The 19550-nt window shown below is 42.9% G+C and overlaps 1 protein-coding gene across 2 annotated transcripts in view; it reads right to left on the reverse strand.

The window, feature by feature from the left end:
• LOC109865958 (ubiquitin carboxyl-terminal hydrolase 43) overlaps nucleotides 1–19550 on the reverse strand; it is a 120620-nt gene that overhangs the window by 18254 nt on the left and 82816 nt on the right. For both annotated transcript variants that reach the window (XM_020454473.2, XM_031799461.1), the window contains exons 6-8: nucleotides 18615–18759; nucleotides 7689–7851; nucleotides 4722–4833 (exon numbers count right to left, since the gene is read on the reverse strand). In XM_020454473.2, the coding sequence (XP_020310062.2) occupies nucleotides 4722–4833; nucleotides 7689–7851; nucleotides 18615–18759 (420 nt within the window). The remainder of the gene's footprint in view (nucleotides 1–4721; nucleotides 4834–7688; nucleotides 7852–18614; nucleotides 18760–19550) is intronic.

A 19550-nucleotide genomic window follows, 5' to 3' on the forward strand; every position in this document is an offset into this window, starting at 1 on the left:
GGCAATGCAAATAGTCTGGGTAGCCATTTGACATGATGTTCAGGAGTCTTATGGCTTGGGGGTAGAAGCTGTTTAGAAGCCTCTTGGACCTAGACTTGGCGCTCTGGTATCACTTGCCGTGCGGTAGCAGAGAGAGCAGTCTATGACTAGGCCTTCCTCTGACAACGCCTGGTATAGAGGTCCTGGATGGCAGGAAGCTTGGCCTTAGTGATGTACTGGCCGTACGCACTACCGTCTGTAGTGCCTTGCGGTCGGAGGACGAGCAGTTGCCATACCAGGCAGTGATGCAACCAGTCAGGATGCTCTCTATGGTGCAGCTGTAGAACATTTTGAGGATCTGAGGACCCATGCCAAATATTTTCAGTCTCCTGAGAGGGAATAGGTTTTGTCGTGCCCTCTTCACGACTGTCTTGGTGTGCTCGGACCATGTTAGTTTGTTGGTGATGTGGACACCAAGGAACTTGAAGCTCTCAACCTGCTCCACTACACCCCCTTCGATGAGAAAGAGGACTGAGTACGCCCCCATTTTCCTGTATTCCACAATCATCTCCCTTTGTCTAAAGTTGACACAATGCTGGAATGACTCATATGTAGGTGGGTACTAAAGCTTTTATGTAGTGTGGGATCTAACGAGTGCAAGATCTGACCTCTACAACACATGGTGTGGCGAGGAACTTACCAAACCATAACAGACACTTCTCCTCGCATGTTCTCATTTCACTGGTGTATTGCCTGTAAATTATGAATCTTTAAAGCAATCTCTTCCTTCCTCTTCCCTGCTAGAGGACAGTTTTGGTGGTGATACAGGGTAGTATATAGTGCTCAAAACATCACTTGTTACAGTGCCTTCAGAAAGTATTCACACACCTGTCATTTTTTCCAAATGTCGTTGTGTTACAGCCTGAATTTAAAATGGATTAAATTGAGATGGTTTGTTATTGATCTAAAAACAATACCCCATAACGTCAACGTGGAATTTTGGTTGTAGAACATTTTATATATATTTATAAAAAACTAAAGCTGAAATGTCTCGAGTCAATAACTATTCAACCCCCTTGTTATGGCAAGCCTAAATAAGTTCAGGAGTAAAAACGTGCATAACAAATCACATAATAAGTTGCATAAATTAAATTGATTTAACATGATTAAATAGACAATTACACACAATACTCCATAACGTCAGAGTGTAATTATTTTATGGGCAAATCCAACACAACACATATTTTATAGTGTTGGCTGCATTATGTTATGGGTATGCTTGTAATCTTTAAGGACTGGGGAGTTTTTCTAAATAAAAAGAAATGGAATGGAGCTAAGCACAGGCAAAATCCTAGAGGAAAACCTGGTTTAGTCTGCTTTTCACCAGATACTGGGAGATTAATTCCCCTTTCAGAAGGACAATAACCTAAAACACAAGGCCCAATCTACACTGGAGTTGTTTACCAAGAAGACAGTGAATGTTCCTGAGTGGCCAAGTTACAGTTCTGACTTAAATATCCTTGAAAATCTATGGCAAGACATGAAAATGGCTGTCTGGGAATGATCAGCAACCAATTTGACAGAGCTTGAACAATTTTGAAAAGAATAATGTACAACTGTTGTACAATTTTGAAAAGAACAATGGACAAATGTTGTACAATCCAGGTGTGGAAAGCTTTTAGATTCACAGCTGTAATTTCTGCCAAAAGTGCTTCTACAAAGTATTGACTCAGGGGTCTGACAATTTATGTAAATTATATATTTCTGTATTTTATTTTCAATACAACATTTTTTTTCTTCTAAAAACTTTTTCATTATGGGGTATAGTCTGTAGATCAATTTAATCCATTTTGAATTCAGGTTGTAATACAACAAAATGTGTCAAGGGGCATGAATACTTTCTGAAAGCACTGTATGTTGTTGAGAAACCTACAGGGGGCTGCATAACATCTTATGAATTTCCTCTACCACAAAACAAATATGAATGACATAAAAAGGCCGGACAAACTACACTTTGAAGTGAAAAAAAAACACCTCAAATACCAAAAAATAATTCTGTCCTGAAACTTAACTATGAATTCAGTCTGCATACAGTTTGGCTATGAATGAGAAGTAAAGGGAACCAGACAGTGCAGTTGATGGTCACACAGCTTGACAGAGTGAACTTGACCAGGAGCTTGTTGCCGTGGAGATACAGATCAGTGTGTCAACACTAGGTGTAAAGAAATAGTTCCGTCTCTGTTGAGGTAGGACCTTGTCTGGGGCTTATCAGCCTTAGAACTACCTGAGACTTTGAGCCCAGGGCTGTTTGCTCTGGATAAGGCCTCCTTGTCAAACACTGCACATCACCATGGTGTCTCCCATAGCGACAGGGCAGCCCGCCTTAGGAGCTGAGGAGAGTTGTGTGTTGTGTGTATATAAAGGAATGGTCAAGGTGAAGTGAGGGGGTCATTGTGGCAGTGTTGAACTCCCTTGTCTACAGCAGTGGTCCCCGGCTGGTCGATCTCCAAGGCATTCCTAGTTGATCGCCCACCATTTATGTAAAAAAACAACAACGAAAAAGCCTTCCGTTAATATTTTTTACATTTGTCTCACGCTGTTGGCGGCAGGTGCACCCGATTCAGCTGCCCTGCGCGCCAGGTAGGCAACATGTTCCCATTTTGAACCATTTCATATGTCTGGAGGTACAAACTCTGCCTTCCCGGCGGGCCCGGTTGGAGCAAATCAAGTGCACTCGGATCGGATGTCTGCAGTAACATAGAAGGCGTAAAAGAAAGCAACAGCAAAGTTGAGACTGAGATTTCTAAACGTTTAAAACCATGACTAGAGAGAGACCGTCAATGAATACAGCAAACAGCTACCTTTTGTATGACTGAGTTCATGTTGATGTTTTTACTCAGCACTGTCAACACTTTGATAAGCCATGAAATGTTCATTCTCCCTACTTCCACTAGCGCTACAACCAGCACTGCAGCTGCAATGAATGAGTAGGAAAGTGTATCTGTAGGCTTGCGTTGTTGTTATTAGCGGCTTGTGTCTCTTTCAATAGCGAGGAATATTTCACTTTCTCTGTGCATTATATAGAACTAATGGGGTCCAAGGCAACATTCTCCATCAGCTGGAAGACGGTGTTGAGAGGCGGACCCTCAGTCTGCTGCTCTCTCCCTCCGCTGAGACTGACCATCAGATGCAGGCTCCATCAGCCCAGTAAAATAAGAAAAAGCTAATTATATAAACGTACGCTCACTCAGCTGTGCCTCCCAAGTAACAAAACAAATGATCTATTACCGGCGTGATCATATAGCCTACCTCAAATGTTGAAATATGAAATAAAAATGGTCTGAGAAGAACAACAATGGATTGGCAGGGCAATATACAGAGATAATGTTTTGGGCCTATAGCCTACTGCACAAACCTCACTACTACAGTACCGTTTTTAACAGGTTAATGTGACATAGGCTTACGTTTTAAAGTCACATCCCCGACAAAATGTAACGGTAGATCTCGGCTTCCATTTTCACTCAGAAAGTGATCTGGACTCAAAGAAGGTTGGTGACCCCGGGTCTATAGAATAAATAATGCATGCGTACCAAACCATGGTTCCTGCTTAATGTGTGTATAGAGTATCTCTACAGTGTATAGTGAATGCAGGATGGTCAGGGAAAGGGGCTCATACAGTACTCTTACAGTACTTATAATGTCTATCGTGGATCCACTGTAACAAACTGAGGACATACCGGTCTACATAACAGCGGTCTTGTCTTTAGTCACTCCCTGTATCCTGGATCAAATCTGTGTGTTATCAGGGCAGAAGCCCCAGTGTGATGTATGGATGCTGACCCCACTTTGCTCAGTGCTTCTAGAGTTAATTGCTATGGTGAGAGAACAATGGGGCTGTCCTGGCCGCTACATTATCTATGGAGAGAGAACAATGGGGCTGTCCTAGCCGCTACATTATCTATGGTGAGAGAACAATGGGGCTGTCCTGGCCGCTACATTATCTATGGAGAGAGAACAATGGGGCTGTCCTGGCCGCTACATTATCTATGGAGAGAGAACAATGGGGCTGTCCTGGCCGCTACATGATCTATGGTGAGAGAACAATGGGGCTGTCCTGGCCGCTACATTATCTATGGTGAGAGAACAATGGGGCTGTCCTGGCCGCTACATTATCTATGGTGAGAGAACAATGGGGCTGTCCTGGCCGCTACATTATCTATGGTGAGAGAACAATGGGGCTGTCCTGGCCGCTACATTATCTATGGTGAGAGAACAATGGGGCTGTCCTGGCCGCTACATTATCTATGGTGAGAGGACAACGGGGCTGTCCTGGCCGCTAAATTATCTGCTGTGTCACTGCTCCTTGTGTCTCAGGCCACTCCGGTTAATTGTAACGCCTCCTGTTTGTAAAGCCAATTCCCTCTCACGATGGGGTTATTTCATCCAGGAAGTTGTTGAGGACACACATGCACACACACGGTGGCTTGTGTCTTAAGAGTGTCTGCATATGTCATTATGTGTGTGTGTGTGCGTACTCCCGGATGTGTGTGTGTGTGTGTATGAGAGACTCACTAGATCATTAGGATCTCCACCACTCTCCATTAGTGCATATTGGTAGGCTGAATGTTATTTCTGGTGGTAGTAGCACTAGGTAGGAATGTAATACTGTTTCAGGAAGTAAAGAGTAGGAACCAGTAGTAGTAAATGAATGGTAGTGACCAGTGGTGCCAGTGTTAACTGACCTGAGCCTGTGATCCGTTCAGCATCAGGTAATAGAGCTTGCTGAGGATACTCTGCTGGAACTGGTCCCAGGACATGGTACGCTCCTCTCTCATGAGGAAGGGAGGGCCGAACCTGGAGGGGGGTGGGGGTGAAGGAGAGGGAGGGAGAGAGAGAGAATGATGGAGAGAGGGAGAAGGAGGAGGGGAGAGAGAGAGGGAGAAGGAGAGGGACAGAGAGGAGTGAAGGAGAGGAAGATGGAGTAGGGGAGAGGGAGAGAGGAAGAAGAAGAGGTAGCGAGATAAGAGAGAGGGGGGAAAAGAGAAAGAGGGAGACAGAACGGGATAAAAAAATACTATGTTATTCTGCAGTTGTTTGAGAGAGGCAAACATATGTTTGGATTTGCAGAAAGTAGAGTACATTACAACCCTGTGGCCTTTTGAATGTGAAACGTAGTTAAACAGGTCTCTCAACTCAACATGTATTTAATGACCACAGGACTACAAGTGAAGAGAAAGCCAGTATTTTCAATGCGGCACTGTAAGCATATTTCAGGCATGAGAACATTTTGGCTGAGAATGTCGTTTTTTAAAATGATGGATTTACATTTCCAATAGCATTGTGTGGATTTGAGAGAGAACTAGTCAGTGATCCGAATGAGAAAACCTAGAAGAAAGCACTTTCATTCAATGAATTGAACATATTTTCCATCTACTGCTTAGATTGGTTTTCTCATAAAACCAGAGGAGCCTGCCTTGAGACTTCAGTGTGTGTGTGTGTGTGTGCGTGTGTGAAACATAGTCTGTCCTCGCGACCAGCGCCATTCCGTCCCTCAAAGCGGTTTATTCGAGTGAGCAGGCAAGCCATTGGCCCAAACTCTACCTCAAAGATCTATGATCACCATCCATTCAAATGTTCTGTTAGACACAAGGTGAGCCCAGGGTGAAAATCCTCAAATGATGACCAGGATGTAACAACTCAATGGACTGGTTACCTGGACACATTCCTGGAGAATCTCTATTGCATTTTAGTCCAGGACTGAGCTTAATCTGTGTCTGTGAAATGGGCCCAATATCAACCACAGCAGCGTATTAATACCAGTATGTGGTTATGAGTGGTAGGTTTTTCCTCTGTTGTAGAGACAGTTGGGGGGGGGGGGGGGGGGGTCTATTTGACAGTAGGTTTCTGTCAAACAGGCAGCAATCTGGGACAACCACAGTTGAAATGTGCCAGTCAGGGGTCATACACAGACCACCGGTCTCCCCATGGGGCGAAACATAAACACACGGGGCTAAGATGGGGCCTCCACAGGTACTCAAATATCCTCCTGACATTAACAAGCTGACCGTGGGACTATCCCTCCTCTGGTTCCCCGTACACACACACACATACGTGCACAAACGAGCATACACACTCAAGAGGAGTATGTGGAGGAGGGAGCAGACAGACAGTATATGATAGCATACAAAACTCAAAATGACTTTTGATTGACAAGCATGGGCCAATAGTGGGCAGTTGGCTGGAGTGAATGTTATTACATCTCTCTCTCTCTCTCTCTCTCTCTCTCAATTCAAGGGCCTTTATTAGCATGGGAAACATATGTTAACATCCCCAAAGCAAGTGAAATAGATAATAAACAAAAGGGAAATAAACAATACAAATTAACAGTGAACATTACACTCACAGAAGTTCCAAAAGAATAAAGACATTTCAAATGTCATATTATGTCTATATAGAGTGTTATAATGATGTGCAAATAGTTAAAATACAAAAGTGAAAATGAATAAACATAAATATGGATTGAATTTACAAATAGTGTTTGTTCCTCACTGGTTGCCCTTTTCTTGTGGCAACAGGTCACAAATATTGCTGCTGTGATGGCACACTGTGGTATTTCACCCAGTAGATATGGGAGTTTATCAAAATTGGGTTTGTTTTCGAATTCTTTGTGGATCTGTGTAATCTGAGGGAAATGTGTCTCTAATATGGTCATAAATTTGGCAGGAGGTTAGAAAGTGCATCTCAGTTTCCACCTTATTTTGTGGGCAGTGTGCACATACAGTAGCCGGTCTTCTCTTGAGAGCCAGGTCTGCCTACGGCGGCCTTTCTCAATAGCAAGGTTATGCTCACTGAGTCTGTACAGCGTCAAAGTTTTCCTTAAGTTTGGGTCAGTCACAGTGTTCAGGTATTCTGCCACTGTGTACTCTCTGTTTAAGGCCAAATAGCATTCTAGTTTGCGCAGTTTTTTTGTTAATTCTTTCCAATGTGTAAAGTAATGATATTTTTGTTTTCTCATGATTTGGTTGGGTCTAATTGTGTTGATGTCCTGGGGCTCTGTTTGTGAACAGAGCCAGGACCAGCATGCTTAGGGGACTCTTCTCCAGGTTCATCTCTCTGTAAGTTTAGGTTTTGATAATTAGCGGGTGTCGGCCTAATAGTGTTTTACGTTGTACGCAGAGGATATTCTTGCAGAATTCTACATGCAGTCTCTCTCTCTCTCTCTCTCAGACATTGAATAATTCAAAGCTGTTTACTGGGATTTACAGTATTTGGTTTCTCTCAGGAGCGATGCTCCCTTTGATTCTTAGTAGGAAAAAATACATGTTTTAAAAATATGTCAAAAAATGATGATGACCTATATTACCAATTAGTGGAAAAAGATCAGAATTGTTCTCCCTGTGTAAACGCAACCTGTGTAATGTGAACTGGAAAATGGAACTCGGAGCACGTCCCCTTGGGCCCAGTGGGTACTCGTTACAGCTGGAACTAGTAAAGAGAGAGCAGAGCTTTTGCCCTGATAAAATACACTCTGTTCAAACTGTTGGTGCATATCGTTTATCATAACTCCTCTGTTCACCCATGAGATACTGTTTCGCTATAATCTAAAAAGGCTTGTTTGATTCACACCTAACCTCATATTTTCAAAATGACCTCTCTCCATCACACCCAATCCAGACTCCCACCCACCCAATCGACCAATCCAGACTCACCTGACGGCCTGCTGGCCAGAGCCTGCCGTGTTGCAGATTACGAGGAGGACCTTGGTGGAACCACCGTGGTTCAGAAACTCTGAGGACAGAGTGGTCGATGGGGGTATCCTTTTACCCTCTGGCCCAGAGGTGTACGGCGAGGATGGGAGGCTGTGGTGGAAGCCTGGGAGAGGAGAGAGAGTTTAAAGGTTAGACACGGGCCGAGAGAGGTCAAAGTTGAGCTCAGACACAAGACCGTATACATAACGGGGGTAGCTTGTGCCAGAGTGTGCTCAAGAGGGGTTCTATCAGGTCTCAATGACTCAAAATGAAACCACTCACAACTGTGAAAACGAACTGTATCAAGTGAAAATCATTATACAATGGAGCAACGATTGTGATTTACCCAAAGGGTGGCATTGTAAAATTGACATCTGTTACGACATGTACACATTAATCGTAGGTAATAGCTACAGGGGGAGTGTGTAGGAGGCTGAATCTCTGTCTCCCGGCCAACGTACACATTGTAAATGTTGACATTATCTGAGGTTTTAATTAAACACACTTGTTCAACGCTGCCGAGCAATTAATCACTGTCGCTGTAGAAATGTGTCACATACACACACACACATAAACAAGTACACACACACAGCGGTGCATGTACTGAGAAACTCTAATCATTCAGGAGCACAGGAAGTGTATTGTAACATCGTATCATGTCAACTCAGATATCGAAGCTGGCAGAGAAAAGGCCACCACTTGAGTATCAACGAATGTATTCACCAGTGCATGGCCTTTGGTGAGTAAGACTAAGTGAATGAATAATCAAGTATTCCATTTTAATCAAGTACCCCCCCCCCATATTAGACTCGTCCCCCTCTCTGTTATTGAATTCCCCAATGGGAAGGTAAAAGGCACTGAAAGGTCAAAGTCAGCTTCATTTCAATCCACACAGAAAGGCTAGCCTGTTACCACGACAATAAGGAGCATAAGCAAATAATTAAATACTAAGGACACAAAAGCTTACTTCTCCCACAAGACGATACCAGTATTCTATTTTAAACATATACAAAACCTACACTTCTATGTCCTAAAATGACAGTGCTCTGTTGGGATAGCTGAGTCTGTGAGGAGTGTGGGTGGGTCTGTCTGGCTGGCTGCTCTATCTTCCAGACAGGGTCTGAGGGGAGAACCCCATGCCAGACTCCCATTCTCACAACCTCGCCCTCATTCCTTCTTTCTCAGCCAGCCAGGAGAGAGGGATATATAGAGTGAGAGAGAGAGAGAGAGAGAGAGAGACAAGGAGGAGAGAGTAGGAGGGCAGTGCTAGTAGAAGGGGAGTGTCGCTGAAGTGTCTCTTCAGGGACTGAGCTGTTTAATTACAATTGTCACACTCCCACAGCTCTTCATCTCCATCTCCCTCCCTACTTCTGTCTCTCTATCGCTCTCTTTCTCCGCCCCCCCCCCTCTTTTTAGACCTACTATTCCACTATACTTTTTCCACACGCAGACACACACACTACAATTATCTCTCTCTCTCTTTCTTTAGCTATTCCATTGATGCTTTGGGGCTTACCTACTCCAATATTCCATTGCTGCTTTGGGGCTTACCTACTCCAATATTCCATTGCTGCTTTGGGGCTTACCTACTCCAATATTACATTGCTGCTTTGAGGCTTACCTACTCCAATATTCCATTGCTGCTTTGGGGCTTACCTACTCCAATATTCCATTGATGCTTTGGGGCTTACCTACTCCAATATTCCATTGCTGCTTTGGGGCTTACCTACTCCAATATTCCATTGCTGCTTTGAGGCTTACCTACTCCAATATTCCATTGCTGCTTTGGGCCTTACCTACTCCAATATTCCATTGATGCTTTGGGGCTTACCTAATCCAATATTCCATTGCTGCTTTGGGGCTTACCTACTCCAATATTCCATTGCTGCTTTGGGGCTTACCTACTCCAACATTCCATTGATGCTTTGGGGCTTACCTACTCCAATATTCCATTGATGCTTTGGGGCTTACCTAATTAACTTCATTGTATCAATACTGCAGTGAACAAAATCAGTGTCTAGAGTTGATATACACTACCGTTAAAAAGTTTGGGGTCACTTAGACATTTCCTTGTTTTTGAGAGAAACATCAAATTGATCAGAAATACAGTGTAGACATGGTTAATGTTGTAAATGACTATTGTAGCTAGAAACAGCAGATTTTTTTAATGGAATATCTACAGTACATAGGTGTACAGAGGTCCATTATCAGCAACCATCACTCCTGTGTTCCAATGGCACATTGTGTTAACTAATACAAGTTGATAATTTTAAAATGCTAATTGATCATTAGAAAACCCTTTTGCAATTATGTTAGCAGAGCTGAAAACTGTTGTTCTGATTAAAGAAGCAATAAAACGGGCCTTCTTTAGACTAGTTGAGTGTCTGGAGCATCATCATTTGTGGGTTCGATTACAGCCTGAAAATTGCCAGAAACAAAGCACTTTCTTCTGAAACTCGTCAGTCTGTTCTTGTTCTAAGAAACAAAGGCTATTCCATGCAAGAAATTGCCAAGAAACTGAAGATCTCGTACAACGCTGTGTACTACTCCCTGGCTCTAACCAGAATTGAAAGAGGAGTGGGAGGCCCCGGTGCACAACTGAGCAAGAGGACAAGTACATTAGAGTGTTTAGCTTGAGAAACAGACGCCTCACAAGTCCTCAACTGGCAGCGTCATTAAATAGTACCCACAAAACACCAGTCTCAGTTTCATCAGCACAACAGTTTTCAGCTGTGCTAACATAATTGCAAAAGGGTTTTCTAATGATCAATTAGCCTAATTCAATTATACATTTGGATTAGTTAACACAACGTGCCATTGGAACACAGGAGTGATGGTTGCTAATAATGGCCCTCTGTATGCCTACGTAGATATTCCATAAAAAAATCTACAGTTTCATGCTTCAATAGTCATTTACAACAATAACAATGTCTACACTGTATTTCTGATCAATTTCATGCTATTTTAATGGACAAAAAAATAAGCTTTTTTTTCAAAAACATGGACATTTCTAAGTGACCCCAAACCTTTGAACGTGTATACTGACCAAAAATAAACACAACATGTAAAGTGTTGGTCCCATGTTTCATGGCCTTAAAATAAAAGATCCAAGACATGTTCCATACACACAAAAAGCTTATTTCTCTCAAATGTTGTGCACATATTTGTTTACATCCCTGTTAGTGAGCATTTCTCCTTTGCCAATATAATACATCCATCTGACAGGTGGGGCATATCAAGAAGCGGATTAAACAGCATGCTCATTACACAGGAGCACCTTGTGCTGGGGACAATGAAATGCCACTCTAAAATGTATAGTTTTATCACACAACACAATTCTACAGATGTCTCAAGTTTTGAGGGAGGGTGCAATTGGCATGCTGACTGCAGGAATGTCCACTAAAGCTGTTGCCAGAGAATTTAATGTTCATTTCTCTACCATAAACTACCTCCAACACCATTTTAGAGAATACAGCTGTACACCCTACCGGCCTCACACCCTACCACACCAGCCCAGGACCTCCACATCCGGATTCCTCAGCCACGGTATCGTCTGAAAACAGCCACCAGGACAGCTGATGAAACCGAGGAATATTTCGGTCTGTAATTAAGCCATTTTGTGGAGAAAAAATCATTCTGATTGGCTTGGCCTGGCTCCCCAGTGGGTATGCCCTCCACACCCCTCCTATCGCTGCGCCCCTGCCCAGTCAAGTGAAATCCATAGATTAGGGCCTAATGATTTTTTTTTCAATAGATTGATTTCATTATATGAACTGTAAAATCGTTGAAATTATTGCATGTTTGGTTTATATATTTGTTCAGTATAGAAGATGTAGGGATGCAGGGTGGTCGCACGAGGACATTGGAACACTGTAGCACACTGCACCAGAGCACCCGCAGCACCTGTCTCACAGTCAGATAGGAGGAGGGATACGTATTGTAATGAACACCAAAATAACTACGGCTCTAATATATATATATATATTTTTTTTTAAAGTAACCCCCAGGGATCTACTTCTTCACCGCAGTTACTAAGGCCTACTTTTTTTTTGCTTCACTCCTTTAAGCTAGTTTTAATAACAGAGCCTTATTTAAAACTGTGTTCCCTGAAGTACCATCATGCCGGATGACGACTCGATTATCTCTGTCTGACAAGATAGTGAGAATATATGAATACTGGCTCATTGATGATGACTTGACATACTAGTCTCTTCTATGACAGGGGGATTAAAACATAATACTTTTGAGATGTCAGTAGAAAAATAAAAGTGGGTTTACAACCTATTTGTGAATATAGGTCATAGGCATAAAGCTGTTGTTATCTGGCGAGCCTGCAGGCTTCAGCACATACAGAGCTGCTTCAGTTTAGTCTGACCATAACATTCCAGCTGGTTGTTGTGCCTGTGACTGCTGAATTGAATGCTCAACCGAAATCAATTATTACTGTGTACTAGTAAATATCACAAAATCATGCTTTTCAAATGCTTTTCTGCTACTACAAGCTTAGCTGTCTTTGGTTTGTCACCTAGACGAGTGACCCCTGTCAATTCTGTCCACACTCTGAGCTAAAAATACCCAGGGGGTAGCTCTAGACGAGACAGACATCGCAACATTTCCTGTGTCTGGTTGCCGTCACCACAGGTGACCAGAGGACACCTGAGTTGTCTACTGCTTGAGTAAATGACAGATGGAGGAAGACAGCAGAGAGAGAGAGAGAGAGAGCGAGAGAGAGGCACTGTATAAACCTGCCACACCTGCTCCCCCTTGCCGGATCCCAAACCTGCATCTCATCACCGCCACACCAGGTCCCCAAAGACCTCCGACCCCTATGATTGATTCCACGGTTGCCTCCCGGTATCTCGGCAACATGTATCTTGATAAAGTATCTATCTGTGCTATCTATAGTGAATTAGTAAAAAAAGGAAATAGGGTCTAAAATCTTGGGTCTTATGTCTAAAATCTTGGGTCTTATGTCTAAAATCCAGTAAATTATATGACACAGAAAGTCAGAGATTATAGAGGCTGTAAGACAAGCAGGGGAAGAGCTGGCTCACTGATGGAATGTTGGTATGTGGTTGTGATTGTGATCAGGCTGATGCATCCTCTGTGGGTGTATAACTAGAGTCTAAAACCACAACTACACAACTGGTCTATTCACATGGATGGCATTCTTTACTGACTTTAGACCTGTGCCCTCCCTCTTTCTGAATGGCTATCGCCCCATCCTGCCTATCTCTGATTGGATTGTGGAAAATATGCCATGACACTACTCCGGATGTTTACTCAGAAGTAAACAATAACGATGAGGAAAACAATTAACTCATGTTTCTGAAGCAATTATGTTGACGTAACAGTATATCAGTGACAGAGATGAAACACCACGGCCATGCTGCTAACAGCTAAAAGACTGTCTTTCAACATACAGTTGAAGTCGGAAGTTTACATACACCTCAGCCAAATACATTTAAACTCAGTTTTTCACAATTCCTGACATTTAATCCGAGTAAAAATTCCCTGTCTTTGGTCAGTTAGGATCACCACTTTATTTTAAGAATGTGAAATGTCAGAATAATAGTAGAGAGAATGATTATTTCAGATTTGATATCTTTCATTACATTCCCAGTTTGTCAGAAGTTCACATACAATTAGTATTTGGTAGCATTGCCTTTAAATTGTTTAACTTGGGTCAAACGTTTCGGGTAGCCTTCCACAAGCTTCCCACAATAAGTTGGGTGAATTTTGGCCCATTCCCCCTGACAGAGCTGGTGTAACTGAGTCAGGTTTGTAGGCCTCCTTGCTCGCACATGCTTTTTCAGTTCTGCCCACAAATTTTCTATGGGAATGAGGTCAGGGCTTTGTGATGGCCACTCCAATACCTTGACTTTGTTGTCTTTAAGCCATTTTGCCACAACTTTGGAAGTATGCTTGGGGTCATTGTCCATTTGAAAGACCCATTTGCGACCAAGCTTTAACTTCCTGACTGATGTCTTGAGATGTTGCTTCAATATATCCATATAATTTTCCTGCCTCAACTTAGTGTATGTAAACTTCTGACCCACTGGAATTGTGATACAGTGAATTATAAGTTAAATAATCTGTCTGTAAACAATTGTTGGAAAAATGACTTGTATCATGCGCAAAGTAGATGTCCTAACCGACTTGCCAAAACTATAGTTTGTTAAAAAGAAATTTGTGGAGTGGTTGAAAAACAAGTATACAGTGGGGCAAAAAGCTATTTACACTGTTTGAGGTTGTGGACAGGTGTCTTTTATACTGATAACAAGTTCAAACAGGTGCCATTAATACAGGTAACGAGTGGAGGACAGAGGAGCCTCTTAAAGAAGAAATTACAGGTCTGTAAGAGCCAGAAATCTTGCTTGTTTGTAGGTGACCAAATACTTATTTTCCACCATAATTTGCAAATAAATTCATAAAAAATCCTACAATGTGATTTTCTGGATTTGATTTTCTAATTTTGTCTGTCATAGTTGAAGTGTACCTATGATGAAAATTACAGGCCTCTCATCTTTTTAAGTGGGAGAACTTGCACAATTGGTGGCTGACTAAATACTTTTTTTGCCCCACTGTATGTAGTGTATATAGTGTATGTTAACTTCCAACTTCAACTGTACTCTTAGAAAAAAGGTCTCCAAAGGGGTTCTTCGGCTATCCCAATAGATGCGTTAAAGGAGTCAATCGAACACAGTCGTTTCATTGACCAGATTGGCGCACATTCAACAAATCTGATCGAACAAAGTTCATATTTGTCAAATGGTTCCCATTCAACTTTCAAACTACAGTATTTCTATCCCAAGTACTTCTGATGATGGGTTTAAACAGCTCATCATCAATCATTGAAAAACTGCCTTGTAAAAGCAGATGGAGATATGTGGGCTGAGCCATTGAGCACAGCTGGGCCTTTTTCTCAGCATTCTCTTCACCACCCATTAGCAGATACATCCACAACCTGTGTGTGTGTGTGTGTGTGTGTGTGTTGGTTTAAAGATGCTTGCTTGAGTGTGTAAATATATATATAATAATAAAATGTGCCCACTAAGGGCAGAGCTAATGGGCTCTGTGTAAGTGCCAATGCATCCTCCACTGCTCAGACAAACACCTCAGAGCTACACAACATTCAACCCCAACCATGTCTCCAGTCAATAGCTTTTAGCATTGTGATAGGATGAAAGGAAACTCGCACTGAGATTCTACCTGAGGACTTTCCATAGAACTCCTCTGTCCATTGTGAAGGGAGATGAATACTGAATACAATGGTGGAGAAAGAGTGAGAGTGTGTGTGCGTGTGTGCTTGTGTGTGTCTGTGTCCATTGACAGATTTCTTTATCTGGGTGGATATGTCCCTGCTTCGCCACCTTTCCCAGAGGGCACCTCTTCTTTCACACAAACCCCCTCTCAGCACTGGTTCTCTGACCTCACCAAACAGACAACTCTGTCTCGAGAGCTTGATAGACTCTTTGATTACCTCAGGGACAACAGGCCTTTTGTAGAGTAAGAGTGTCTACAAAAGTTGGTAGGAAAGTTTCAAAGATTTCCTCAAACGGAAGGTTTTATGTACTGTAATAGACAACTGACATATCTGTTCTGTTGAGAGATGAAATAGGTTTCCTTGATTTTTTGAGTGTTTTCTATCATGTGCGCTTGACTCCATGGCTACACTGTTTCCCCAAATAACAAATCTCATTACTACAGTATATGAAGGAGAAGGGTTGATCCAATATCCCTAAGAATGTCTTCCTGTGGTTTCCAATAACTTCTAATATGAAAACTCAACAGAAATTCAGAACCATGAAACGGTGGAGACGATTCCTCCAGAGCAAAACCCCCATCCATAAAATCCGTCTCTTAAAATAGACTATGACTTCCGCCTAAAAACATCTCACCTAAAGTTATATTTGTCCTTCTCTTCTGCCAGTGCAACACAAACACATGCCATTGTTCTACCAGCCAGTGTGTATTGTATACCTCTCTCTCTCTCTCTCTCTCTCCCCCAATGTTTTCAACAAATTTCTTAGGCTCTGCTAATTTTGACTCCCCACCAGGAGGCAATGGGCCTGATTCCCAGTCCCCCGCTGAGCTACTTCCTCTTATCCGACATGAGAAATCGTAACCTTTCCTTCGCTAACCAAATTCCCCGTTTCAATTTGGGACTTTTATTAGCCAGTGAGCAGATTGGCTTTGTGCCTCTGCTGTGCCCGCTGGGGCTCAGATTGTGCCGATGTTGTAGAGAGAGTTATGAGGCACACACACACACACGACACAGAGATAGACAGACAGGCAGACATGCCTGCACGCATACACACTCACACACACACTCACGTGAAATGAGATTACACACACAGGGCCATTAATCATGGTGAGGAGACTGGACCACGCTGGGGGTCAACTGTGTGACCGTCTGTCTGTAGCCCAAGGGGGGAGTGACACATAGGCTAAGGCACACATGTACCAGCCAAAGGAGGGGCTGGGATGTGTGTACATGTGTGAGAGAGAGAGAGAGAGAGAGAGAGAGTGAGGGTGGGTCGTGCCTGGCTGATTTGTACCGCCAAATGAGGGCCTGTCTGGTCACAGGTTTAAACAGCCAACGGTGTCCATAATTATACATATTTCTACAGCGGAAGAGAGGGAGATACTACAAGCTTAATACAGTCAATATGGGTGGAGACAGCAGTGGTTTGAATGCTCGCCCATATACATATACGTAAGCATCCGTTGTTTTTTTCCGACGATGACAGCAGTTTACTGACAGGATGTCGCATTCTAACATGGCCCCATTGAAATGAGGCTCTAACAGTCTGCCAAGGTTCCACATCATCTTTCTGTGGCCACAAGAGGTAGGAATGTCTGGGTCTTGTTTGTGACAGACTCAGCAGACAGAGCCGTCACACCAATGAATTCTTAATTAGGACAATTTCCTTATTAATTGTGGCTTGGCATGAAAATATCATTACAGCCTAGCCTACATCCTAAAATATATTATCAACCCAGCCCCATTGTTCAGTATAACATTTCTATAGCTGTTCGATAAAACAAAGTGGGTGAATGCGGTACCGTATGCTGAACCCACAGCGTTATAGTGCATATAATAATGCATATTTCAATGGCTCATTTGATTACATCCACATCACCCAGGGGTTCTGATTGAGTGATGATTACAGATGATTACAGTAATTGGCTACTTAACCAGCACAATAAGGAGCACACGATCCAATTAGACAACAATAGGATGTAACAATATCTCATCACGTCCTCTCCACAGCTCTGTAAAGCTAACAGTGCACGTGCGCACACACACACACACGCACGCGCACACACGCACACACAATGTTACTCAGGCTTCTATTCAATCTATTCCATTAAAGCAATGAAGACCCTATTCAATAAACCTGTTACGAGCGTTTAGCTGTTGTGAAATGACCCGCCATTGTTATGGAGACTGTGGGGTAGTTAAGATGGCAGGGAGCTGTCAGAAACAGTAATGACGGTTGCAGTACCTGAATGCATGTTATGTTGAGTCTAATCAGTTCAGCTCAGGTTTTGAATCATTACATTGGTAATAGGAGTTCATTCATCATTCACAGTAGAGTGTGTATAAAAAATAGATAGTTATTGTATACATGTGCGTAATGCATGTGTGCTAATGAGTGTGTCGGTGTGTGTGTGTGCCTCTTCCTCTGTCCTCTACCCTTAGTCTGATCACCTCCATTAGCGCTGGGACATTATTTTCTCTCCTCTACCCTTAATCTGATCACCTCCATTAGCGCTGGGACATTATTTTCTCTCCTCTACCCTTAGTCTGATCACCTCCATTAGCGCTGGGACATTATTTTCTCTCCTCTACCCTTAGTCTGATCACCTCCATTAGCGCTGGGACATTATTTTCTCTCCTCTACCCTTAGTCTGATCACCTCCATTAGCGCTGGGACATTATTTTCTCTCCTCTACCCTTAGTCTGATCACCTCCATTAGCGCTGGGACATTATTTTCTCTCCTCTACCCTTAGTCTGATCACCTCCATTAGCGCTGGGACATTATTTTCTCTCCTCTACCCTTAGTCTGATCACCTCCATTAGCGCTGGGACATTATTTTCTCTCCTCTGTCTCCAGGTGATAAAGATATCATTCTATCGTTCCCGGAGAGAGATTGAGGATCGTACATTTTTCATGACTCCTTTGAGCACATTATTGAATTATTGATGTGGCCCTTTTCAGGAGCTAAAGAACGTTGGAAAAACACAGTAAGGGTTTCGTTTAGCGGTGTGTTGCTCTGAGCGTAGCCTTTCGGTCGGGCGTCCCCCAGGGATAAGAGTTAAGACACCCTCCTTTTGGAAACGGGTCAACTAGATAGGAGTCAACAGGTGAAAAAAGGTGTGTGTGTGCATGTGTGTGTGCGTACATGCGTGCATGTGCACTCGCCATATCAATAGTTAATTTGACGGCGCCTGGCAAATCTGGGGCTGATTTCAAAGGGATGTGATGCAAGGCTGGCTCCATCTCAACCACGTTCACGATTCAAGTATGTGAGAGAGTGAGTGTATGTGTGTCGTGTGTGTATGAGTGAGAGCGAGCCTTTACCTCAGTACATCAAGCCCTGAGCTAGATATGAGACCGTCAGGGACACTGTCTGAGAAAATGTAATAACCTAGACAGAAATACAGTACCTGTCCATGAAATTGAAACAGCTAAGAACTGCACTATAGTGTTCAACAAATCCATTGTGCTGAAGCCAAATAGCTTCAGGCTAGCCTGAGAGAGAGAGAGAGAGAGAGAGAGAGAGAGAGAGAGAGAGAGAGAGAGAGAGAGAGAGAGAGAGAGAGAGAAAAACACACACACACACACACTTGGGGCTGTGGATGCAGCCATGGTTACCCGAGATTCTTGTGGAGCCTCCCCGTGTGTGGAGGGGCGGAGCCTGGAAGGCATAGACCACATCGCTCTCGGCAACGCTGGTCAGATCGTCGTCGTCAGAGAACGAACGCTGGAAGCCGGTGGCGTAGAGCTCTGACAGGACCACCTGGAAGGGGGCCGGGGGGGTGTTGGAAGGAGAGAGAGAGTGAGGAGGAGATTTGTTTAAAGAGATGTACATTGCTTAATACAGACACTTAGCACGGAAACAGACTTTATGTATAAACAGCCATGGACATGGCTAAGTGGCTTAGCATGTGGGTCAAACACACACATACACAGGCTACAAATTGTAGACAGACAAGCTATAGAGGACAAACAGGGAATATATGTGGCAAAGCAAACAGAGCAGACATGCTATATTTGCATTATAAGTCTGTTCAAGATCCTTCTAAAGTAAACACATATTAAAGGCCCAGTGCAGTTGAAAATGTGATTTCCACACTATGAGGTTGGAATAAAACTGATATTTAAAAAAAAAAAATGATAGTGTAAGAGCTGTAAGAAAAGATTGCCTGAAATGTCTGCCTGTTTTGGTGGGATGGAGTGTTGGACTGCCTGGTGACATCACCCCTCCCCACTCAGACTACTGTCTGACAGTCCTGGCAAAACTCTTGTGCCGTGATTTGACGATAATATTAATCTGAAGATTTGTTATTTATCTATTTAACTAACTATGTTTAATTGTTGCCTGACTAAATGAATAATGTAACAATTAACTCATTAGGATTTGGGGCATCACAAGGGGGGTTGCTTAAAGAGTTACCATCTCCTGAATGAAACTCTAAAAGTTCTTTACCTATCACATCCATAAACACACAACTTTTTAATCGTAACAAAAATCACTAAAGCTGGAGACTCTTACCTCCCTCACTAGCTTTAAGCACCAGCTGTCAGAGC

The sequence above is a fragment of the Oncorhynchus kisutch genome, linkage group LG20, assembly GCF_002021735.2.
Source record: "Oncorhynchus kisutch isolate 150728-3 linkage group LG20, Okis_V2, whole genome shotgun sequence".
In the NCBI taxonomy this organism is placed as follows: Eukaryota; Metazoa; Chordata; class Actinopteri; order Salmoniformes; family Salmonidae; genus Oncorhynchus; species Oncorhynchus kisutch.